Below are 21,705 nucleotides of genomic sequence, written 5' to 3'. Positions count from 1 at the left end.
AATACAGGTGGTAAACTTTAAACCCCTACCCAGATCTAGCCAATGGTCAGAACATTCTCCACAGTTGAGCGGTGAGTGGGATATGACTTTCTCACGTACTCTGGTGCCTCACATTTGACCATGTCCCCTGGAGGTGGAGACCTGGTGGCACTCAGAGGAAGGATAGCAGGTTGCCAAGAAGAGACTTGATACTCTATGAGCATATACAGCAGGAGGTAATCCCCCTCAGGAACAGTCATAGGGGAGGGGAATAAGGGGAAAATGGGAGGGAGGGAAGAATGGGAGGACACAAGGGATGGGATAACCATTGAGATGTAACAAGAATAAAGTAATAAAAAAATACAAAAAAAAAAAACCAAGGTTTTATGATATACTGAGGCAGGCTGTTAGGAGAAAGGAGCATGAAAAAAATCTATTGAGTTTTAAGGATCAAATTCTTGCTCTATAATGTGTAGATAAAGCAATTATCTTGAAAATCTTGAGGAGGTACACAGGTGTGTGTATGTGTGTGTGTGTGTGAGAGAGAGAGAGAGAGAGAGAGAGAGAGAGAGAGAGAGAGAGAGAGAGAGAGAGAGAGAGAGAGAGAGAGAGAGAGGGAGAGAGAGAGAGAGAAAGAGAGAGAGGGAAGGAGGGAGGGAGGGTGGGAGGGAGGGAGGAGACAAGCTCAGGAGTTTTTCTTCAAGCACTAGCCAATAGTTTTATTTTTGGAAATAGGATCTCTCTTACTGAGTAGGTTGGACTGGCTGGCCAGGGAGCTCTGGGATTCTCCTGTCTGCTTCCCTAGTGCCTGAGTTACATGCATGCAGCAATATGCTGGGCTCTTTTGGCCTTTTAAAAAAGTGTGCTTCAGCGATCACATTCAGGTCTACATGCTTAAAACGGAACTAGTTTTTTCCTGGCTGAGCTAAGTGCCCAGTCCTAGTTATCTTGCAGTGTTTTAACATGCACAAAAGATTACGACATATGAGTAGGGCAGGGAAGGTATGAGCTTTTGAACATTAAAAGACACTACTGTTTATTCAGAGGCAGGAAAGCATCAGTATGCAAATGGCAAAGAAATGCTGTGGTGATCTTACTGGGTGGGGTACCAGGGTAAGGGCAGGAACATCAGGCAAGGGAAGTTTAGAGCACTGACATTTGGATCTGAGTGAGGTGCAATATTCTAGAAATTCAACTGGGAACAGTTCTAGGAAGAGGGAAGCCAGGCTCAGAGAACAGGTTAAATATGTTATTTCCTCACTCTTAAACTTATCACGTGTAACAGATCACCCAATAGAGAGAAGCTATGCATGGGCTATCTTTCCCCAGATACAAAGTACAGGGAGGTAACTAGGATGCAGGCAGTCTGCCTGCCTAGCCACTGCCTTGGTTGGAACAAACAGAAAGATTTCCAGCCAGTTTCTTGGGGCTCTGGAGAGAGGAAAGTGCATCTGGGAGGGCCCACAGTACCCACGGTGTCAGGAACCCTCCATTGAGTTCCTGGGAGAAAATGTAGCTTTCTGTGACTAATCCTTCCCTAAGTGGACATTTCCCTCAAGTGGCTCACTGCCTAAAAAACCTTCCTTTAGGAAAGACCACCCAGGCTCAGGCTGGTACTTTTACCTGTTAATATTCTGTCACCCTAAGCCCTTCTTTCTTTTATCACATGTATTACAGTCTTTTCCTACCTGATCTGTATCTCTGTTTTTCAAGGTAGGAGGACCAATTATTCATTTTGGTTTTGGGGGAGGGGGCTGCTTTGTTGGACAGTTATGTCTTCTAATAGTGAGGGGACAAAGGTTATCAGCTTCAAAGGCCTCTTCTGTCACTGGCTTGAGCTGCCCTTCTACCCCTCTATCACTTATCGGCCTTAGGCTGTGCTTCACTGGGCGAACAGTCAATGGTGCACTGGCATCTTCAAGGCACCTGGATGTACATGTGCCTCAGGTACAAAGGTGTGGATACAAGGACTCAAGGAGAGGTACATGGGGCAATCCAGACCTATGTGGCTCCAGGGAGGGCGTAAGAGCCTCAAGCCAAGGCAGTGAGTTTAAAGCTAAGAACTGCACTGGTGTGCTGCCTAAACTAGTCATAGGGATGAGGAGAAACAGGACACACCTGAGGACAGGGTCTCCTGATATGGGATTCATCTTGGCAAGCTGAAATGCTGTCCTTATAAAAATGGAAGGTGGATCTAAACAGAATTACAATGATCTTTCAAAGGGCAGAGTCTGCCTGAATATTGATTTTAAAAAATGTCTTATCAATTAGAGACAAGAGGTTTTTTTCCTGATGATATTTATTTCATAAATGTAATTATTTTCTAAAACATATTAAAATAGAAAACATGTTCTTTTGATCAATTTATACAAAGAAAATACCAATATAGTAATAAAAATACTGAAAATATATGAAAAGCACCAGAACATTAGAGAAATTACACTGGCAACAATTCTAGGAATATATTTTTATAATTGTACAATAAAGTGCTATTAAATCCAGTCAAAATTAGTGGCAAGATATAAAAAGTTATGGTTTTATGAAATTTGAGACTAGGTTTACCAGAAATTGCATTTTAGGCTACTTGCAGATCAAACTAATGATCTTTTATTAATGTTTTCATGGAAAATGTATTAATTTCCATTCCCAAATGAAAACAAAAATAAAAATGAAAATCCCTGGTAATTTGATCATGAAAAGGCAATGACATGATTAAAGATGAAATTATTGATCAGAATACCAAAAATAATCATGCAAATGCAATTAAAATAAATCAAATGAAAGAACAAAATAAAATGTAACTATATCATTAATCAAGATTAGTGGAAAAGTTTAGATATCTTTGACATGATGTTAATTTTCCGCAGTTCCATTTAGTCGCAATCACCACACAGAAATGGTAACAAGGTATGTTACTAAATTCAATTGACCAGACATCAAGCAAGGAAACGTATTTAGTGTGTCATCATGATTTTCTTATGAAACATTAAAGGGACACTGTTAAGACAATTATATGGACAATTACATTGGTCATCTTGGCTACTGAATTCCTTGTTTATCTGATGAGGAATGAAAAGCATTAGACAAGTATTTTGGGATGAGATTATATTATGGCCCCAAATCTACCACTTGGGAAGTAACTGTGAACATACAGACATAGGTACTGTGCACAGTACTTAGGGTGGACTGCAGTCTGTTTCACATCTGGAGGTGGCAAACTGAAACAGAAAAACCCAAATTAAGACCAAGTATCACACTAGTGTCCGTTTAAGGTTTTATTTCCTCAGCTGAGTTGTTAAGGGGCTGTCAAATCACTCCTCAAAACTCGGTTTTGGAAGCAACTTCTTCAAGATGACAGCCCCCAACTCTACTTCTGAGAATATCTCCAACCATAGCTAAATATTCATTTGCTAGGAAGACTACTTTTCTTTTCATAAAATGGAGACATACATTTGAACCTAAAGCGACAGAAACTGGTCATGTTAATGATAACACCAAGTAAGCTTCTGCAAGGTGTATCTCCGTAGGGATTTAGGAGCCATCTATGAGTGGGTATGAGTGTAGCAGAGGCAGAGAGATTATCAAGTGGACCGGAGAATGCACCAGGAGTGGGGTTTCCCATTCTCTAAGCCTCTATGCTTTGCTTTTTATATTTGCACACATGGTTACTCCAGTCTTTTCAAAGTTTCCTTCTCACCAACAATTTTAACCAAGGCCATCTTGAACCTAAGGTTAATTATACTAATGAACACCTAAAAAAAGACTTTAAAAAAGTTACCTAATGCCTTTCATTTAAAAATGAGGGTAAATCTGGAATAATCTGTGGTGCCCTAGAATGAAGATGAAGATGGAACAATGGGATAGTAGTAGGCCCTTGTAATAAACCAGGCAAAAGGTTCAGTGTCCAAACATAGGGTACAGCATGAAACTGCATAGAATTAACAAGAAGGAGGTGTTGCTTTGGAGACTTTCTTTCTGGGCACTGATAAGAGAAATCAAAGAGAATCTAACCACAGGGAGCTTTCTGTAGTGTATCGAAAGCAGAGTATTCACTAAAGAGCCCAGAGTAACAAGGGGCACTGAGAAACAAAGGCTAAGGTGGTTTGGCATCAAATAGCTTTACATTCCAAAAGAATATTGACTATCATCTGGAAGTAGTTCTCCAAGTTACAAAGTTATGATTACATAAATTACTCTGTTTAAGTATGCTTCCTCTTTAATATACATGTTTTTATACATAGTATAGAAAAGCTAATAACTCAGCTCTGCTAGTAATTCTGTATTTTTAAAAAAGCAGATTATAGTTTTTGGCTACAACAAAGCATGTTACTTAGACCTCTCAGCTCAGCTTGTATATTTACATGGCAAAACTTTGCTTTGAAAACATTCAAATCAAAAAGAAAAAATAAATTATGTTGACACTATTATTTTGTACAATGGATATACCTTTACGTAGTTTCCTAACTAGCTATAGTCTCTAATAATCAATACCTTGACCATATTTCTCTATCCAAATAACTTATTTTCAATATAGGCACCCTCCTGTGTGCTGCGTATTTCCTTGTAGGAAGCCCAAGTGTACAGTAGTTATAGAAGCTGGGTGGAGAAATTTGGGTGGGGTCTATATACCTTTTCCAGATAATGTCTAAAGTAGTTATGTTTCTGACCAAGTATCACTTGTTTAACTGTATAATGAATAAAAGAAAGAAACAACAAAAGCAAGCAAGACCATTGTTAAGGCAAGCAGTAGCTGTTGAAACCAGATAGAGCGCTGCAGTTGGTCTTCCAGTTTCCTATTGCTGTCTAGTAAACGATTGAGCTGAATGGGAAGAAAAAAAAAGGATGAAAGATTGATATCAATAAAACAAGCATTAATCACGAGAATGCCAAACTGGAATATCAGGACTCTAAACACTGAAGAGATGACGCCCATCTACCTGAATGACTGGGGGCTGCAAAGCAAGGAGACACCTAATGTGTTTGGTGGAGACATACGTCCCTGATGCTCTACTCTAAGAGGTCCAATGTTTTTCGTTAAGGCAGGAATAAAGTATTCACTTTCTGGGACTTCCCAGACAGCTTTGAGATATTTATGTCTTTGGTTTCTCTTTTCTTTTGGGCATCACATGTAGGGCACTGCTGAGTCAAGTAAGTAGTCCACTGAGATATATTCAAGAAGCCCCTTTGCTTCTTTCCATTTGAAATGTACTAGCTGGTGCCCTTTTATACAAGACAGGAGTATTATGTAAACAGAGAAGCGCCATGGGTTTTACTATCTGGTCCAGATTTCATAGTAAAATTACCAGGCTTTAAACCCTCAGAAACCTTGTGAAAGCAACCTGCCACTTACAATTTCTGATGGGCCTCTTTGCAAAGAAGAGGGCACTTCCAAGACAGGTGTGGTGGCTCACACTTGTAACTCTAGCACTTGGAAGGCTGAGGCAGGAGGATAGGATGATTGCAAGGAGCTCAAGGCCAGCCTGGGTTCAAATTGAGTCTTACTTTCTAAAATCAAGCAAAACAAAACAAAACAAACAAAACAAAAAACCAACCAACCAACCAACCAACCAAAAACCAAAACAAACCAAATAACCCCCCCAAAAACAAAAAACCCAACAACAAAACCACAAAAACCCCAAACAAACAAAAACAAAACCCCAGAGCCTCCCCCCACCCAAACAAAAACAAATTCTAAATCCCACAAAGCAAACCAAACCAAAAGCAAAAGAGGAAGAAAGAGAGGGATAGAGAGCCAAAACGAAACTTCGGTAGGGTTTCTGCTCAAAGTTTCTGCTACATTAGTAAAGCACAGGCATTCCTGTGGTGCTGCTTAGCACTGGTGCTCTGTTTGCCTAGGGAGAAGAAAGTGCACTCACTTGTAGGTACAGATCTTCACTGGTTTTATCTGACATGGCAGAAACACCATCTTTCAGCATGAGACTGTTTGGTTTGCTGCTCTCAACTGTATGGCATCTTAACCTACAAGAAGTTAGAGGAAACATAACTTTTTCAAAGCTTTAGTAAATCTTTTTTTTTCCCTGAAAGCAAAATAGGAAATGCAGAGTTAAGAGCAAGTGGCTGTGCATTGGAGATGGGAGGTTTCATTCCTCTCCCTATGCTCAACTCAGAAAGCAGCTCAGTCTATATTTATCTATTACCTTTCAGGGTATTTATTCTTTTCTCCATTGAAAATCAAAGCTGGGGTTTTGTGCTTGCTTATAAACCACTGATCTTAACCCTCAGCTCCCCTGTAGCTACCTGATGTGTATAAAGCACAAGGGAAGGCATACTGCCCACTGCTACAGGGGATTCAACAGAAAGCTTTTTATTGTTGTTCAGTAGAATTTCCCCAGATTATCCTTCAATTTCTAGAATGGAGAATGCTGCTTTACTTGAGCTGTTAATACCAAACTGCCAGGATCCCTCCCATCTTCTAGGTAGGAACAGTGCTTCTCTCTTGATAGTTCCAGAGAAGGCAGCTATTATGAACTGGTAAAACCCAAAGTAAGGAAATTAAAGCAACTTATATTTACCAAAACCCCTCATTTTCAGTGTTTCAGAAGCACTTTGAATTAATCTCGAATTCTTTTTGTGTTACTCGTTTTTAATATTTCACAAAGTGTTCATACTTTTAACCCAAACCAAAAAAGATCTCAGGTCACCCTTGGAGTGAACAGCAAAGCTGTGTTTTATGAACACAGCAAACTAAACTAAACCAACCAACCGAAGCATGACCAAATGCAGGTTTGATCCTATGATTGGATTTGAAATTTGAAGTATGTTATTATTTAGTGAAAAGCAGGTTGAGCCTCTACTCAGACCTAGCCCTGAGTCAAGCTTTCCAAAAATCCTGGAAAGAAGTTCTTGTTAACTTTTTTCAACTTTGAACCGTGGTTTCCATATGTTAGCTTCAGACTCTTGATCCTCCTGCTGCAACCTCCTAAGCACGGTATACTGATTTATACATCTCTATTGGCAAGTCCCCCTTTTTTTGTTTGGCAGTGTGGGGGATGGAAGCTACGCCTTCATGAGGCAAGCACTCTAGTTTTGAGCTATCTCCGAACCTGTTTACTTTAACTTCGCTCAAATTCCTCAGGTTAACACCCCCAAGACAGGCCAGGCATAGTGGAGAGCACTTGTAATGCCAGTACTTAGAAGACCGAGCTAGGAGAACTGTTACAAGTTTGAGGCTAACCTTGCCTACACAATGAGACCCTGTCTCAAAAAAACACCCTCTCCATTCCAACAGGACACCCCAACACTAAAACAGAAAGAAAACCACTATCAACAACAACAACAACAACAACAACCTCCAAAAACCACAACAAAGTGAAGTGAGAACACAGTTGCTCTGTAATCTGCCACATCTCTAGTTTAGCCCGGCGCTCCCCATCTATGTCTTTGGCGTGGGCTCTATCTAGTGTGGCTCCTGCCTCCTGAAAGTGTTCTTTGAGATCATCAATGTCTTCAGTAATGTGACTGTCAGTGGGCAGTGCCAATACCGCACCTTTCTTTTTCTGCATTGCAATGCTTGGTACCATTGTTCACTTTTACTCTGTGAAACACTTTCTTCCCTGAGCTTTAATAACCTGACAAGAGCTGTCCCTTGACCACAGCCTTCTCTTCTACGTTGGGCAAATTCGATAATCCTCTAAGCAATAATCTCGGGCTCTGCTAGCAGTCTCTTGGCCACCCCCACCCTCTTTAAGGAAAATAGACCTCCTTGCTGTTTTTCCTATAAGTCAAGCCCATTTCTTTTTGTTTGTTTGTTTGTTTGTTTTTGTTTTTTGAGACAGGGTTTCTCTGTGTTCTGTGTAGTCTTGGCTGTCCTGGACTCGCTTTGTAGACCAGGCTGGCCTTGAACTCACAATGATCCACCTGCCTCTGCCTCCTGAGTGCTGGGATTAAAGGCGTGCACCACCATGCTGGCCCCATTTCTTTTTCTTGGAACTTTCTTTGCCCTCCACCATGAAGCTCTTTGTGCAGTTACAATCAGTCGCAATGTGACTTCCTCTTTCATTTCCTTCAGGTCCTAGCCAATGTGCCTGCAGAGAGATCTGTTCTTAACTAATTCCTCTATAAACCAGGGTCTCCTATCTCAGTGCTACTGATTTGTGGGGGTGGGGAGGGCTCATGATTTTCGGGGAGTGGTGTTCAAAAAATGCACCATAGGAGGCTTAGGAGCATTTGCTAGATGCTCACTGTACCCCACCACTGAGTTGTGAAAAACAAAGATGTCTCTGGATGATGGCAAATGTCCTTGGGAGGAGCAAAACTGATGCCACCCCAATAAATTGTAATCCCATTTATATAGATGTAAAGAGGTCTTCTTTTGTTTCCTTTATTTCCATAAAGACATTTGTCACAGCTGACATACAGGTGCACATACAGGTATACAAGTGTGCATTCCCTTTTAAATAGAATACTGTATCCATGTTTTTGTGAGCAGCTTTTCTAATTGTTATCTACTGTTGTTTCTTCCCACAGGAACAACTGACTAGATACTCTGAGCTGCTCCAATGGATCTCATTAGGACGTGTGCCCCTTTATGTCCCGCCTTTCACTTTGACTTTTCATTGCCACAGACAGTACTGCCACAGTCTATGAACTAGGTGAGCATTCTGACAAGCGGGACTTGAAGGTCAGAAATGTACACCTGTCAACTGGTCAGTTCCTGAGTAGCTCCCTTTCTTTAACCCAGGCAGCCTAAGAATCTGACAGTTGCAAAGAAAGAACAGTGACCCCCCACCCCCGCTCCCTGCCTGCTCCCATGAAGGAATTTCTGATTCCAAGTCTTCCACCACATTAGAGAGGCTGTCAGTAAAAAATTGTTTACCTGTGTTCCATCACTTTGCTTCTTGGAACTTCTTTCCAGAACTGAGTCAATTCTGCTGGCCCAGTGCCAGATGATTGCTCCATTTCAGCAGCCATTATCAGAAACCGGTCTTGGGCAGAGACTGTTAATCCTGCATTCCAAATGCATAATTTAACACATGAATAACAATTGTCACAGGGGCTGGCTATGTGGCTTAAGGCATTACTATTTTAAAATATTTTTTATTATTTAAAACAAATTTTAACTTGAAAGATATTTTGATCATATTCTTCCCCTCTTCCAAGTCCTTTCACATCCTCTCCCCATCACTACCCATCCAACTTGAAGTTCTTTCTTAAAAAAAAAAAACAAAACAAAAACCCAAAACCTAAATACAACACCCCCCCAACCAAGAAAACAAAATAAAACACCACCCAGAAAACACCCCTACCCCAGCAAATGTAACCAAATAAAGGCACTCAAACTGTCCTGGGGAGTCCATTATATGTTAGTTGTTTGCTTCTGAACATGACAGAAAAAAATATAAGGAAAGGCAACTCACCGCCATGTGGAGAAACAACTATATCAACTGAAGCGCCAGGATCACAGCTGCTGTTGCTTGGCTTGACTCTGTATTTTTCTGGAGCAGTAGTTCTCACCTGGTTAGAAACACAGTTACCTTTAATCCCAAAACTCAGGAGGCAGAGGCAGGTGGATGGCTGTGAGTTTGAGGCCAGCAGGGTATACAAAGAGATTTCCAGGACATCCAGGGATATTACACAGAGAAACCCTGTCTTGAAAAGCAAAAAAAAAATTTTTTTAAATTTTACCTTAAAGGCCACTATATTTTTTGTGATGTTTGTCAACACTATTAGAGTTTTCTTTTCTCCAGATTCAATGCTTCCAAAATATAATTCTTCTGCTGGGCTAGGTGGAAAAACAAAGAAGGCATTTGTAGTACTCAGATTAAACAGCGGTGTATTCATAAGTTTGAAAGAACGCCTTACTGATAGTTTATGTACATTTGTATGAAGAGACTTCCTTATAAAAGATGGTGATTTAAAAAAGATACCTAATACAATTTCACATTTTAAACTTACCGAAGCTATGCATGCTAGGAAGCCCTATGGTTTTCCCAAAGGTCAGAAGGAAAATAGGAAAGGAACAGAAGAGAGAATTATGAAGATGTTGAATTAATCCTATAATCAACACAATCTTAGGTGGATCTGCTTAAACTCTTTGGGAGGTTATGGATTATAATCAAAACACCAAAGCCATTGCTGCTTCCGTGGTCCCTAATTACTAATGGATTAGACTTGAACACCTTTTTTTTTTTTTTTTTTTTTTTTTTTTTTTTACACCAACGGTGAAGAACATAATCTTACAGAAAGATTATTAGGGGATATATTTAAGTAACAGAATCATTCTTTACTACTCAATAGCTTTTCTGAGGATAGAGGAAAAAAGACATGGAAAGAAATTTGGAATAGTTCTAGAGGGCAGTTAAACTGGTAAAACTAGAAATCCTCAAGCATCTAGGTTTCCTATTATTGGCTACTGGAATATCTACAATCTAAAATGAAAAGACTAAACTCTACAGAAACATTGTGTAGTTTAATCATATTAGCCAAACCACATAAGGTGCCTCAAAATGACAGGAAGGACGTTTGGGGTAGTGTTTTTTGGTTTAAATTAAAAAAGGAATAGCTTAAGTAATTTTGCATATAACCCTAAGTTTTTATACATGGAATCCAACTCCAACAGGAAGGTTTTGAGACTCTTTAGGTAGCTCAGGCTAGCTTGCCTCTTAGGACTTCTGGAATTGAAGGCTTGCATTGATACTCCCAGTTGGAGGGATGCTTCTGTTATGTTACATAAGAAATGGCTTGCACATCAAGGATATTCATTAATCTAGAGAACACATGTGTTTAAGGATGAACTTACCCACCTTTGGGCAAGATGGTAAAAGCACATGATTTCTCAAAACTTTTTGGAACTCAAAGAACAGGAGACATGAAAAGCAGCAACGTTATAGATGTCAGAGCATCAATAAACAGTGTACAAATCACAGGCAGCTTGGGGAGATGACATTGGTGGGATTCTTGTGCATGTGACTCTAATGGGGGCATTGGGAGTGGAGTTATGTTCAAAATGCAATCCTGGAAGTTGTCCTAGTCTGGCCTGCCTTTCCAGCTTCTCTCACTCTTAAACCTCAAGAGTTGCAGGCTAGGGTCTATGTTTTAGATGGGTTCTCTGGGAAGCATGGAACGTTGACGTCCAAACTAGCAGCAGAAAAGGCGCAAACATACAAACTCTGTGGAAAATGGCAAAGAAAAATCGTGGGAGACAAAAATTAAGCTGTGCTTCTCTCTCTTACTCATTTACATATACCAACAATGGCAATAAACTTGACTCCAACAGGAATCAACACACATGTAAGCAAAGTGGTTTTGTAACTTAGAGGATTTCAGATTACATTTTTTTTAGAAGTCTCGCTGTATTGCTGAAGGATGATATACTTCAAACATAGTTATATTTGGAAATTTTAAGGAAAGGGACAAAAAGGCCACATTACATCATCACTAAAGAGTGTTGGTGTAGCAATATTGAACATACTACAGGAACTAGCTCCTTTTTTTTCTTTTTTCTTTTCAATGTTGGGGATCAAATTTAGGGCTATATACAATGTAGGCAAACATTCCACCTATGAGCTGTACTCTCAGCTCCCAATCCCAACTCTCTGGGATTAATAACCTAGAACACAGATAAATATGTCTAAAACTAGGGTTTAGTTAAAACCCCTTTCTTTTAGAGCACACTGGCTTTTCAGAAGGTCAAATAAAAAAAAAACACACTCTCTTATTTTTTACAAGTATCACTAATATAACCAATTATACCATTAAGATTTATTAATAAATGAATATTTGTTATTATTATCTTAAGTGTGATGAGGGTTTGACACACGCTCAATGGAAGAAATAATAAAAGGGTAGTTAGAAATGGACACTAAGACTAGAAAACAAGGCAAATTGTACTCTCTTCTTTCAACAGTTTAAACAACAGGGGAGAAATTTTCTTAATCTTAATCCTGTAAGATTTCCCCCCCGCCACAAACATGGCCAAGATGATCAAGGTATTGCTTCAACAATGCAGTGAATAAAACCTTTGTTACCTGATGTGGAGTAAGGGCCCTTTAAAAACACTCAATGGCTTTTTAAATGTTTTCATCTTTGAATCGACTTTTTCATTTTCATCTGTTTTGGACGCAGACTCAGTTGGGTTAATCTATGGATCAAAAAACAAAAACAGAAACAAGGGAGAAAAAATGAAGGTGATTTAGTTCCAGTTGGCCAGGAGAACAAATAAACATTTGGTTCAATGCAAATTAGAGTTTTTAACATGTTTAGCATGTCTGCACAACATATTTAACATATATTGACATGATGACAAAATTATTTATATGATCTCTTATAAACAGGCCATTCTTGAAAATATTCATTCTAAATGACAATATATTTATCAAGCAAGCTCTTGCTAAGTGTTATATAGAGCTACAATTAACAAGCTCTTCAAAATTAGATGAAGAGGAACAGGATGCAGGTGAAATGTCAAATTAATCACTTTAATTTCTATCTTAGAAAAATAAATATATTTTGACAAAAAAATTCCTTCTAGGGGTACTTTGCCAAGTTTTACACAGAACATGGTTTCAGCTCCTTTTACACAAAACAAAAAGTATGCTGCAATTCACTTCACTTCCTCCCTCCTCCAATTTTTCAAAGAAGATAGGTTAGCAAGGTAACTGGATTATCTCAAGGACACGGGCAGCTAGTGGCAGAGCTGGGAAGACATCACAGCACTTTTGCCCTGGTGCTGGGGATTGGAACTAGGCCATCATGTATGCTGGGCAAGTACTATACCACTGATCTATGTGCCAAGCTTTAGAGGACAGATTTTGATTACCTTTTCTGACAGAGCTGGTTGTTCCTCATTAGAAATGGTTTCCAAGGTTTCCTTACCATCACCTTCTATATCTTCTTTACTTGAGGTCTCATCCTCACTGGCAATCGGCCCATTTTCACACAGTGGTGTCTGGAAGTCATCATCTACCAGGGGTGGGTAGCTATACTTGAAAGGATCCTAAAGGAGAGAATTTTCACTGCCAACATGCTAGTAATGTGGAGAGAAATAATCCCCTTATGGTATACTGAAAAATGATCATTTTGGTCAAGAAAATAAGCTTAATTATAAAGAAAAATGGGATTCATTTCAAACTAGAAAGGGAAAGAACAAAAAATAAAGATAATTATAGGCTACGTAAGTAGAAAATCGAGTTAGATCTTTAGCTTACTCCACACAAAAAAAGAAGTTCAGATGGCTAAAAGCATTAAATGTAGTATGTATATCTTGTTATATCTTCTGTGGTTTTTAAACCATAGATATGTGCATTAAAATAGAGGACGAATAGAACAAATGAACAAAAATCTAAGTAGGGCAGCCTCTTCTACACACACAGCACAGAATACAGCTGGTGCAATAATACTGATAACTGGTTCTCAATGCATCTCAGTGGTAGAGAATTTCCCTGGCATGTGTGAGAACTTGGGTTCAATGCCTAGCACTACAAAACAGAACAAACACCCAATCAATTAACAAATAAAAATAAAACAAAAGCAAAGTATAAAAATACGAAGATAGCAAAAGATGACTCTGTGGGTAAAGTGACTACTGAGCAAGTATGAAGGCTTGCATTTAGATCCCATGTGAAAAGCCATGTGTGGTAATACTTGCCTGTAATTCTAGTACTGGGAGGCATAGACAGGAGGACCCTAGTAGCTCAGTGGCCAGCCAGTCTAGCTAATCAGTAAGTTCCAGGTACAATGAGAGACCCTGCCTCAAAAATTAAGGTGGAGAGCAAGAGAGGAAGACATCTAATGTTGACTTCTAGCCTCCATATGTGCATGTACGTACACATAAACATTATACATCACACAGAATCAAGCACAATAAACACAAGGGCTGGTGGTCCAGTGGGGGTGGCGGTGCTTACAGCTCTATCAGAGACCAGAGTTTGGATGCCAGTACCCACACCATGCAACTAACTCACAGAAGAACTGTTCTTGTGAGTCCAGCTCCAAGGTATTTTTAAATGTCTCCTTTGGCCTCCAAGGGTACCTTCATATATGTGCACACACACACACACACACACACACACACACACACCACTATATATATATATACACATACATACATACACCAAAACATATGTAAACAAAACACACAAAGAAATGAGCATGATAGTTATATGCTTATAATCTGAGTACTTTAGAGGCGGAGGATTTGGAAGTTTGAGGCAAGACTGAGCTACAAGAGACCTCAAAATAAAACACAAAAAGGGGAAAGTTGCAATGATGGGTTTTACTTTGATTAAAAGTTAAGTATAGTATCTGAAATTTAGGTTAAAATGTAAACTGTAAAGCTTCAGAATAAGAAAGATGCAGACTTCAAATACTTTTTTTTGCCTTAAGTCTCTTCTAATTAATGAAAACATACAGAAGGACACTGGAAATTTAATCTTGCTAGCCCTTGGTTTTCTTTAAATGCAATATTGCCAGGCAGGCAAAATATACTTAGAATTATTTACTAGGTTTCCCACTTTAGGAAAAGTCACTTTCACATTCATTTTCACAGCTGTGTAAATACTAAAAAAAAACTTATTTGAGATAGGGAATCACCATGTAGTTTAGGCTGGCCCAGAACTTGCAATCCTCCATGGCTTCTGCATCAGTTCCCTGCCTCTAGGATGCTGGCCTGTTTGAGCTCCTGTCCTGACTTCCTTTAATAATGAACAACACTGTGATAGTGTCAGCTGTCACACCCTCTCCAGTGGAGTCTGTGTGACAAATGTTACTGCACAACCCGAGGCAATGACCCCTACCCAGGGAGAGCCTCCTGGAATGGGTCTGATATTCCTGCCAGGAGTAACTGACTGTAGCATTCTTGTTTTGGAACATTCTGTCTGTTTTTACTTTCACATCAGATCTTTTCAAACATAACTATGTTGCTAGGAGATGCCCTAACTTGGGATATAGCCAAGGGTCATTCAGGCAATTTTACCACTGAGTTCGGTTCCACTTGTTAATAAAAACATGGCTAAGGATTAATCATAGTTTATATTATGACTTACAAATAAAGTGATGAGAAGAGCTAAGGAAAAACTGTCTGGACTCACAGATGTTTGGCATAATGAGAGAACAATGACCTTTGATAAAGAGGGCACATGTGTCCTGATACCAATCTAATGGCTTAAGAATGATGATTCAAGATCAGTGACAATATTATTACTTTGCATCCTGTATTTTCAATTGTATGAAAAAAATGTAACCACAAAAACACTTCCCATTCCAAAAAATGTGTATAAAAACCTACCTTGCTTGCCTGCAAAATACACTCAGATCAAACTTCCCCTGGGTTTGTCTGTTTGTCACTTCACCTATCTTTGCCCACCAATGCTTCGGGAACTCTCATTCCCAAGGACCTACACTCGACTGAGACAGTCTGTGGCAGTAAGCCAAAAAACCACTTTTAACCCCAACTAGCTTTTTGGTCATGGTGTTTAATGGCAGCAATAGAAACCCTAACTAAGACACAAGGCTTCCATTGTCCCAGTGGGACTGGGACACTAACTGAGCCACAAAATCTTCAACCTACAATGTGTCCTGCCTGCAAGATGTGCTGGGACTATGATGCTGCAGAACTTGTGGGCGTAGCCAACCAGTGACTGGTCCAACTTGAGACCAATGCCTGACACAACCTGAATGTCCAGGAACCAGAGTCTGGATAGCCCAGAGACCTAGGATAGAACTTAATACAACTGGCCAAAACACATGATTTCTAATTATGTTCTGTTATACTTATGATTCGTGCCTAGTCCAGTTGTCAGAAGAGAGGCTGCCTTTGGAAGCTGATGGGAGCAGATATAGAGACTCACAGCCAAATGTTAGGTGGAGAGAAGGAGAGAGGGCCCAGATTGGGGGTCTCTATTGCGTCCCTCTCCTCAGACTTCTGGAAACCTTGTGAAATAGGGGAAGGAGGAATTGTGGGAGCCAGAGGGGTCAAGGACACAAGGAGAGCATGGCCCACATAATCAAAAAGCGGAGCTCAAAGGGGCTCACAGAGGCTGAAGCAGCATTCACAGAGCCTGCATGGGTCTGAGCTAGGTCTTTTGTATCTGTGTTATGGTTGCTAGCTTAATTTTTTTTGCAGGGGTAGGGGGGAGACTCCTGACAATGGGAGTGGGGATGTCTCTGACTTCTTTGCTTGCTCTTAGGACCCTTTTCCTTCTACTGGGTTACGTCTCCCAGCCTTGATGTGAGGGTTTGTGCCTGGTCTTATTGTATCTTGTGCTACATTTGGTTGATATCCCTGGGAGGCCTGCTCTTTTCTAGGGAGGAGATGGGGAATGAGGAGTGGACCTGGGTGAGAGGGAAAGGGAGAGGAAGCTGTAGTCTGGATGTAATGTGTGAGAGAAGAAGAAATACAATTTTAAAAATATGCCTTTCTCCTTTTGAGTACATAGTGTAGAATGCTATCCTTCAGTGTTATTCCCGAACAAGTTTCAGGGTCTGTACTTACTGTGCCACCCATGTGGGGAGGCAGGTATTCTGCACTGACGTACTCCTGGATTTCATTCTTACTTGTAAACTTCAACAAACTTACTGCTTCAGGGCCAAGCCAGCTTTTCACAATTTTGAAAGCAGCTGAGAAAAAAAGAATCCAGTCAGTGGACCTTCATTTGCTCTGCCAAGCACTTTATTGTACGTGCTAACCCACAACTTCTGAAGCCAGTTTGGATTCAGAGCTGTTATGCTTTTCTTCTAAGGCAGGACACTTACCATTCTTTAATTCCAGGAGGTTTTACGGTATGCATATCCCTCACGAGTCTCAAATTTTCCACAGAGAGTCAGGAAGACTAAATTACCCTGATGTTCACCAACAGGCTTTTCAGGCTTGTGACCTCTGAGCACATTTCTCAGTGGCCTCAATACTGTGACTTTTAGACAGTGAAGCAAACTGTGACTCAGGAAGGGATTGCAGGGTAGTGTGAAGAATCTTTTACTTTGTGCTTCTTCTGATAAACCCTCAGGCTAAAAACTCTTCTCAAAGGCAAAGGCAGAAACAGGAGGAAGGGCCCCTGCTCGTTATGGGTGTGAGGCAGAACCTGCTTCCTTCCTGACTCAAAATTGCCTTTTTCCCAGGCTGCATAGTTTATATAACCACAAGAAAGCCTCTACAAGAATAAACTACTATAAAAAAATAGCTTTCTGGCAGTCACAGTTCTGCCCTGTGTCGTGTCATTTGTTTTATGCTTAATTAAAAAATTATTTCTAATAGGACATTTTAAACCCATTTTGAAAAAAACTAAAAGCAGAATGCTGCAGTAAATATGCAAAAGTGTTAGTAGAGGGAAAAAAAGGGAAATCAGAATAATAAAATCATTAAAGTGTGGTTGACAAAGCCATGTTTTTTATTCTGGCTCACTATGATTTAAGCTTTTGTTCGAATACTATTTAAACTTTCCTTTTCAATTTAAAACAGCTTGTGACTTGACAGGATTGAAGTCATGTTATTGGAATTAAATGAAGTGTTAAATCTGATTTTTTTTTTCATGCCAGCTTTATTGAATTAATTCACAAATGTTTCTAGCTGTGGGTTATCATAAATGGCCTTTTTCAGGGCAAAAAAATTCTGCCGTTTGCAGTTAAAAATTACCCTTACCTAAAGAGAGGTCTGGCCTTTGCTTCTAGCTTCTGGGAGGTAGCCTTCATGTTTGCTAGGATTATCTTTTTAAGCCTAGGAGCCTTAGGATTTGTGAGAACAACATGACCTCAGTCAGATTTAGGGTGGGACTTGGCTATGAATGCAAAACCAACATGTGATTTAAGGTAGGGGCAGTAGGCCATAGAGTATCAGCAAGAACTAACCACAGGCAAAAGCAATCATGCCCATATAATGGAGCCCCCAAACAATCTCTGATCACCAAGGCATGAAGGCTTTAGTGAATTTCCTTGGTTGACAATGCTTCCCGTGTGCTGCTCACATCAATGCTGGCTGTGTGATCTGTTTTTACATTTGGAACTTCTCTCTGAATCCCTTTCTGGCAATGGATCACAGTGGTGAGCAGCAGTTGCTTTCAGTGAGTTCTAGCAGTTCAAGTGAGTGGTCAAACATTTGAAAGGTATTTGGGGAACTCCTTGAATTTGTAGAAGGTTGTTTTGTATGGACTGCTAGGATCCCTTTAAGATCTACTTGTTTCAATTAAAAAAAAAAGATCTACTTGTTTCAACAGCACTTTCTGTTCCTACTTTTAAAAACAAATTTTATCATAAGAAGGTGTTAGATTTTTTTGTCATGTGTTTTTTTTCCTGTCAACTAAGATGATTCCATAGTTTGGTTTCTTCCTTTTATTAATATGGTATATTACACTGATTTTCTTACTTTGAACTGACTTGAACTGACTTTGTATCATTAAGACAAATCCTACTTAAATCCTACTTTGTTGTGGCTTGTAATGCTTTGTGGTGTGTGTGTGTGTTTGTGTTTGTGTGTGTGTGTGTTTGTGTTTGTGTGTGTGTGTACATGTATATGCATGCATGTGGAAGGCAGAAGACACATATCCCAAGAGTTATGCACTTTGTCTTTTTGAGGCACGGTCTCACTGGTCTGAGGTCATGGATTAAATTAGAATGGCAGGCCAGAGAGTTGCAGAGTTCTGCCTCTCCCTACCCCCATCCCTTACCCCTTAGTGCTGAGGTTATAAGCACGTGCTACTACTATGACTGACTTCCTGATACAGATTCTCGGGGAATAAACTCAGTTCTCAATTACTTTGTCAGCTGAGGCATCTCTGGCCCCTGTAATGGTTTTTCTATTTCTTTGGCTACAGTTTGTTAGTTCTGTACTCTGTACTGCTAGCGGTGGAACTCAGGGCTCCATACAGGGGAGGCAAGTGCTCTATCACTGAGCCATAGTACCTTCAGAGCATTGGTGCATCTGTACTTGGAAGGGGCTGCTATCTGTCCTTTTCTTTTTATCTGGGTTTGGTAGCAAGTCTGTATTTACTCATAAATGAGTTACAAGCACTCCATTGTGGCCTATTTTTAGGACTGTTTACAAAAGGTCAGGGAGAGGGGTAAATTTCTTCTTTAACTATTTCATAGAATTTGCCAGAAAAGTCACCAGGGTCTGAACGTTTCTTAGTGGATTTGTGTGTGTGTGTGTGTGTGTGTGTGTTGTTTTTGGCTACTAAATCTTGAGTCAGTTTCAATAGTCTAGGTCTTTCTAAATAATTTACCAATTTCATCTAGTTTTCTAATTTCGTTGCTATAACTGTTTTTTATTTCTATAAAGTTAGTAGTCACCTCTGTTTTTAATCTAATGTTTTAATAATGTAAGTGTTTATTTAATTTATTCTTCACCAGTATTAAATGACTTGTCAACCAAGAACTTTTCAAAGAACCACATTTCAGTTTATAGAGTTTCCCTATTATTTGTGAAGTATGCAACAATGGTCCTAGGTAAACACCAATGACAACAGAATGTGGAAAACAGCATTGCTTTTCAAATCACTAGGTAATTTTTTTCAATAGCTATTTCAAAAGACTCTTAGCAAAATTATGACTGTCAAAAAGGGCTATGCGACTTTGGTTATTTGGAGTTTTTCAGATTTTCCCCACTTTGTTCTTTAACACTTAAACCAAGAGAAAACTCAGCCAATGCATGTTTTTGAGAAAGAGAATGAGGCTTCTTGTCATTGTTTTATCCAAGTGATAAAATATCTTCAGGCTACTTTTAGAAAAGAGTAGTGGCAAAGGGGTATCTAAGGAGAGAATGCCAGTCCTATTTGTTTAAAAAAAAAAAACAGCCTTTGAGTAAGCACTCTGGCACCAGCCTTTTAAGAGCACACAAATATAATCGAATACAGATGTTTTCTTAAACAGCTGTAGAAACATGGCTGAGTTAGCCAACTAAGACAAATGAAAGTCAAAAACTTTGGGAAAACACAAATGACATACTCACCATTCATTATCCAAGGCATATCAAAGATCACTATTTTTGCTGAAAGATGAAAAAAAAATTGTTTTCATTTAATGTGACTTAGTACCTCTACAACGCACTATTGGTTTTTACCTAATCTAGAGAAAACTACCTTGTAGGAAAAACCCAAGCTGGTTGGCTAGGATTTAATTCAGGGAAGTATGTGGTGCTGGAACTGCCTCATCATCTCACAATGGGGAGGAGTCCCATTAATGCGCGATCATTGTCCTTTGGCAATCAGCTCATCCCTCTGTTCATTTGCTGATTTAACAAAGGTTCACAAGAAAATAGTTCTGGGGGCACAAGTGTAACGTGCTGCATTAGTGCTGAAAGCACCTGCATTCTTAAAACAGCATATACATGTCTAATTTATGGCCTCATTTATACATTTTCTTGAGCTTACACTGTTAAATTAGTCACACAATCCCTTCCTTCTAACTCTGTGAAACAGAAACTGTAGGTTTTCTTAACTGTTAGGAGCTCCAGGAAGCCAACAATTCCGAAGTACACTGGGCTGTTCCTTACATACTGAACTGAGGATATTTAGCCCTATCAACAGCTGTGAGAGAAACCAATCAGAACCCACAAAGGGGATTTGTGATGGCCAATTTATTTTTCTCTTCCAGATGAATCAATATGGAATGTCATTCTTTTCTGACAAGAGAATCCCGTAGAATGGTATGCAAAACTAGCACAAAGATAGTGCACTAAAGAAGAGGGTATCATAGGAGGTAGCCTGGTACCTGACAGGATTTGAAGAACAATTAGCCTAAGAGCCCATAAAATCCAGCTGGGTGCAGTGGCGTATGCCTGTAATCCCAGCACTTGGGGAGGCAGAGGCACGTGGATCTCTGTGAGTTTGAGGCCAGCCTGGTCTACAAAGAGAGTCCAGGGTAGCCAAGGCTATACAGAGAAACCTTGTCTTGAAAAAAAAGAGAGGAAGGGAGAGAGAGAGAGAGAGAGAGAGAGAGAGAGAGAGAGAGAGAGAGAGAGAGAGAGAGAGAGAGAGAGCCCCCAAACCACATTAGTTTGGTAGAACACAGACATAATCTGAGGTTAAAGGAAATGAGCAATATTACAATTCACCATTATATGAATCCATAAATTCGTGAATAGGCCTTTCAAAATTATCCAGGACATATTTGATAAATAACTATAATTACATTTTTTCTCAGTGGCTTATCAAAACCTTAAGTATTTCAGTCAATAGGTATTTTAGAAGGCTGCTATTTTATAAAGTTATATGAGTACTATTTCTACACAGCTTATTTTTTATATCGTTCAATAACTAGTTCAGTTTGTTTTGTCCATAAAAGAAGTAAATTAATATCATGAAGTGGTGATTCTGCAGTGTCTATTGATGGGTACTGCTCAGCAAGACTTAATGAATCAGGGCATGTACCAGGTACAGAAGGAACAGTAGAAAGTTCAAGTTTCCCAGGCTGGACACTGCCATTCTCTGTATCCAACAACATTCACAACTAGTCTCTGAAGAGACAGTAGTATAGGGCTGTATGTGGTGCTGATTCCAGACATCCATTGTGCTTTTTGTCATCCAAGGGACCCTAATTGTGGTATGTACCAGGAATGCATGCAGTCAACTCTGTGAATTTCCATTTTTGATGACCTTTGCCTCTCCCCATTTTCAATTTTTACCAAACTGAAGTTATATACGTTTGACTCTTTATGTAGGTTGGCAACTTATTTCCCCCTTGTGGAATCTATCATCTAAATTCAGCAAATGAGAAAAGAACATATAAGGCTTAGGAAAAGTCCATTATTTGAATTCCCATCATTAACAGAAGAGTTACAAT

At 39.6% G+C, this 21,705-nt stretch overlaps 1 protein-coding gene across 2 annotated transcripts in view; it reads right to left on the bottom strand.

The window, feature by feature from the left end:
• Positions 1 to 2,258: 2,258 nt before the first annotated feature.
• The window catches only part of Mospd2 (motile sperm domain containing 2), a 41,291-nt gene continuing 21,844 nt past the window's right edge, over positions 2,259 to 21,705 (bottom strand). The window contains exons 7-15 of one of the 2 annotated variants that reach the window (XM_051142585.1): positions 19,874 to 19,912; positions 16,430 to 16,554; positions 12,758 to 12,934; positions 11,967 to 12,079; positions 9,625 to 9,721; positions 9,357 to 9,453; positions 8,816 to 8,945; positions 5,856 to 5,958; positions 2,259 to 4,798 (exon numbers count right to left, since the gene is read on the bottom strand). In XM_051142585.1, the coding sequence (XP_050998542.1) occupies positions 4,661 to 4,798; positions 5,856 to 5,958; positions 8,816 to 8,945; positions 9,357 to 9,453; positions 9,625 to 9,721; positions 11,967 to 12,079; positions 12,758 to 12,934; positions 16,430 to 16,554; positions 19,874 to 19,912 (1,019 nt within the window). In that variant the 3' untranslated portion in view covers positions 2,259 to 4,660. The remainder of the gene's footprint in view (positions 4,799 to 5,855; positions 5,959 to 8,815; positions 8,946 to 9,356; positions 9,454 to 9,624; positions 9,722 to 11,966; positions 12,080 to 12,757; positions 12,935 to 16,429; positions 16,555 to 19,873; positions 19,913 to 21,705) is intronic. The other variant, XM_051142586.1, reaches the window with a different exon arrangement.

The sequence above is a fragment of the Acomys russatus genome, chromosome X, assembly GCF_903995435.1.
Source record: "Acomys russatus chromosome X, mAcoRus1.1, whole genome shotgun sequence".
Classification (NCBI taxonomy): Eukaryota; Metazoa; Chordata; class Mammalia; order Rodentia; family Muridae; genus Acomys; species Acomys russatus.
This window is presented reverse-complemented; position numbering and strand designations above follow the sequence as displayed.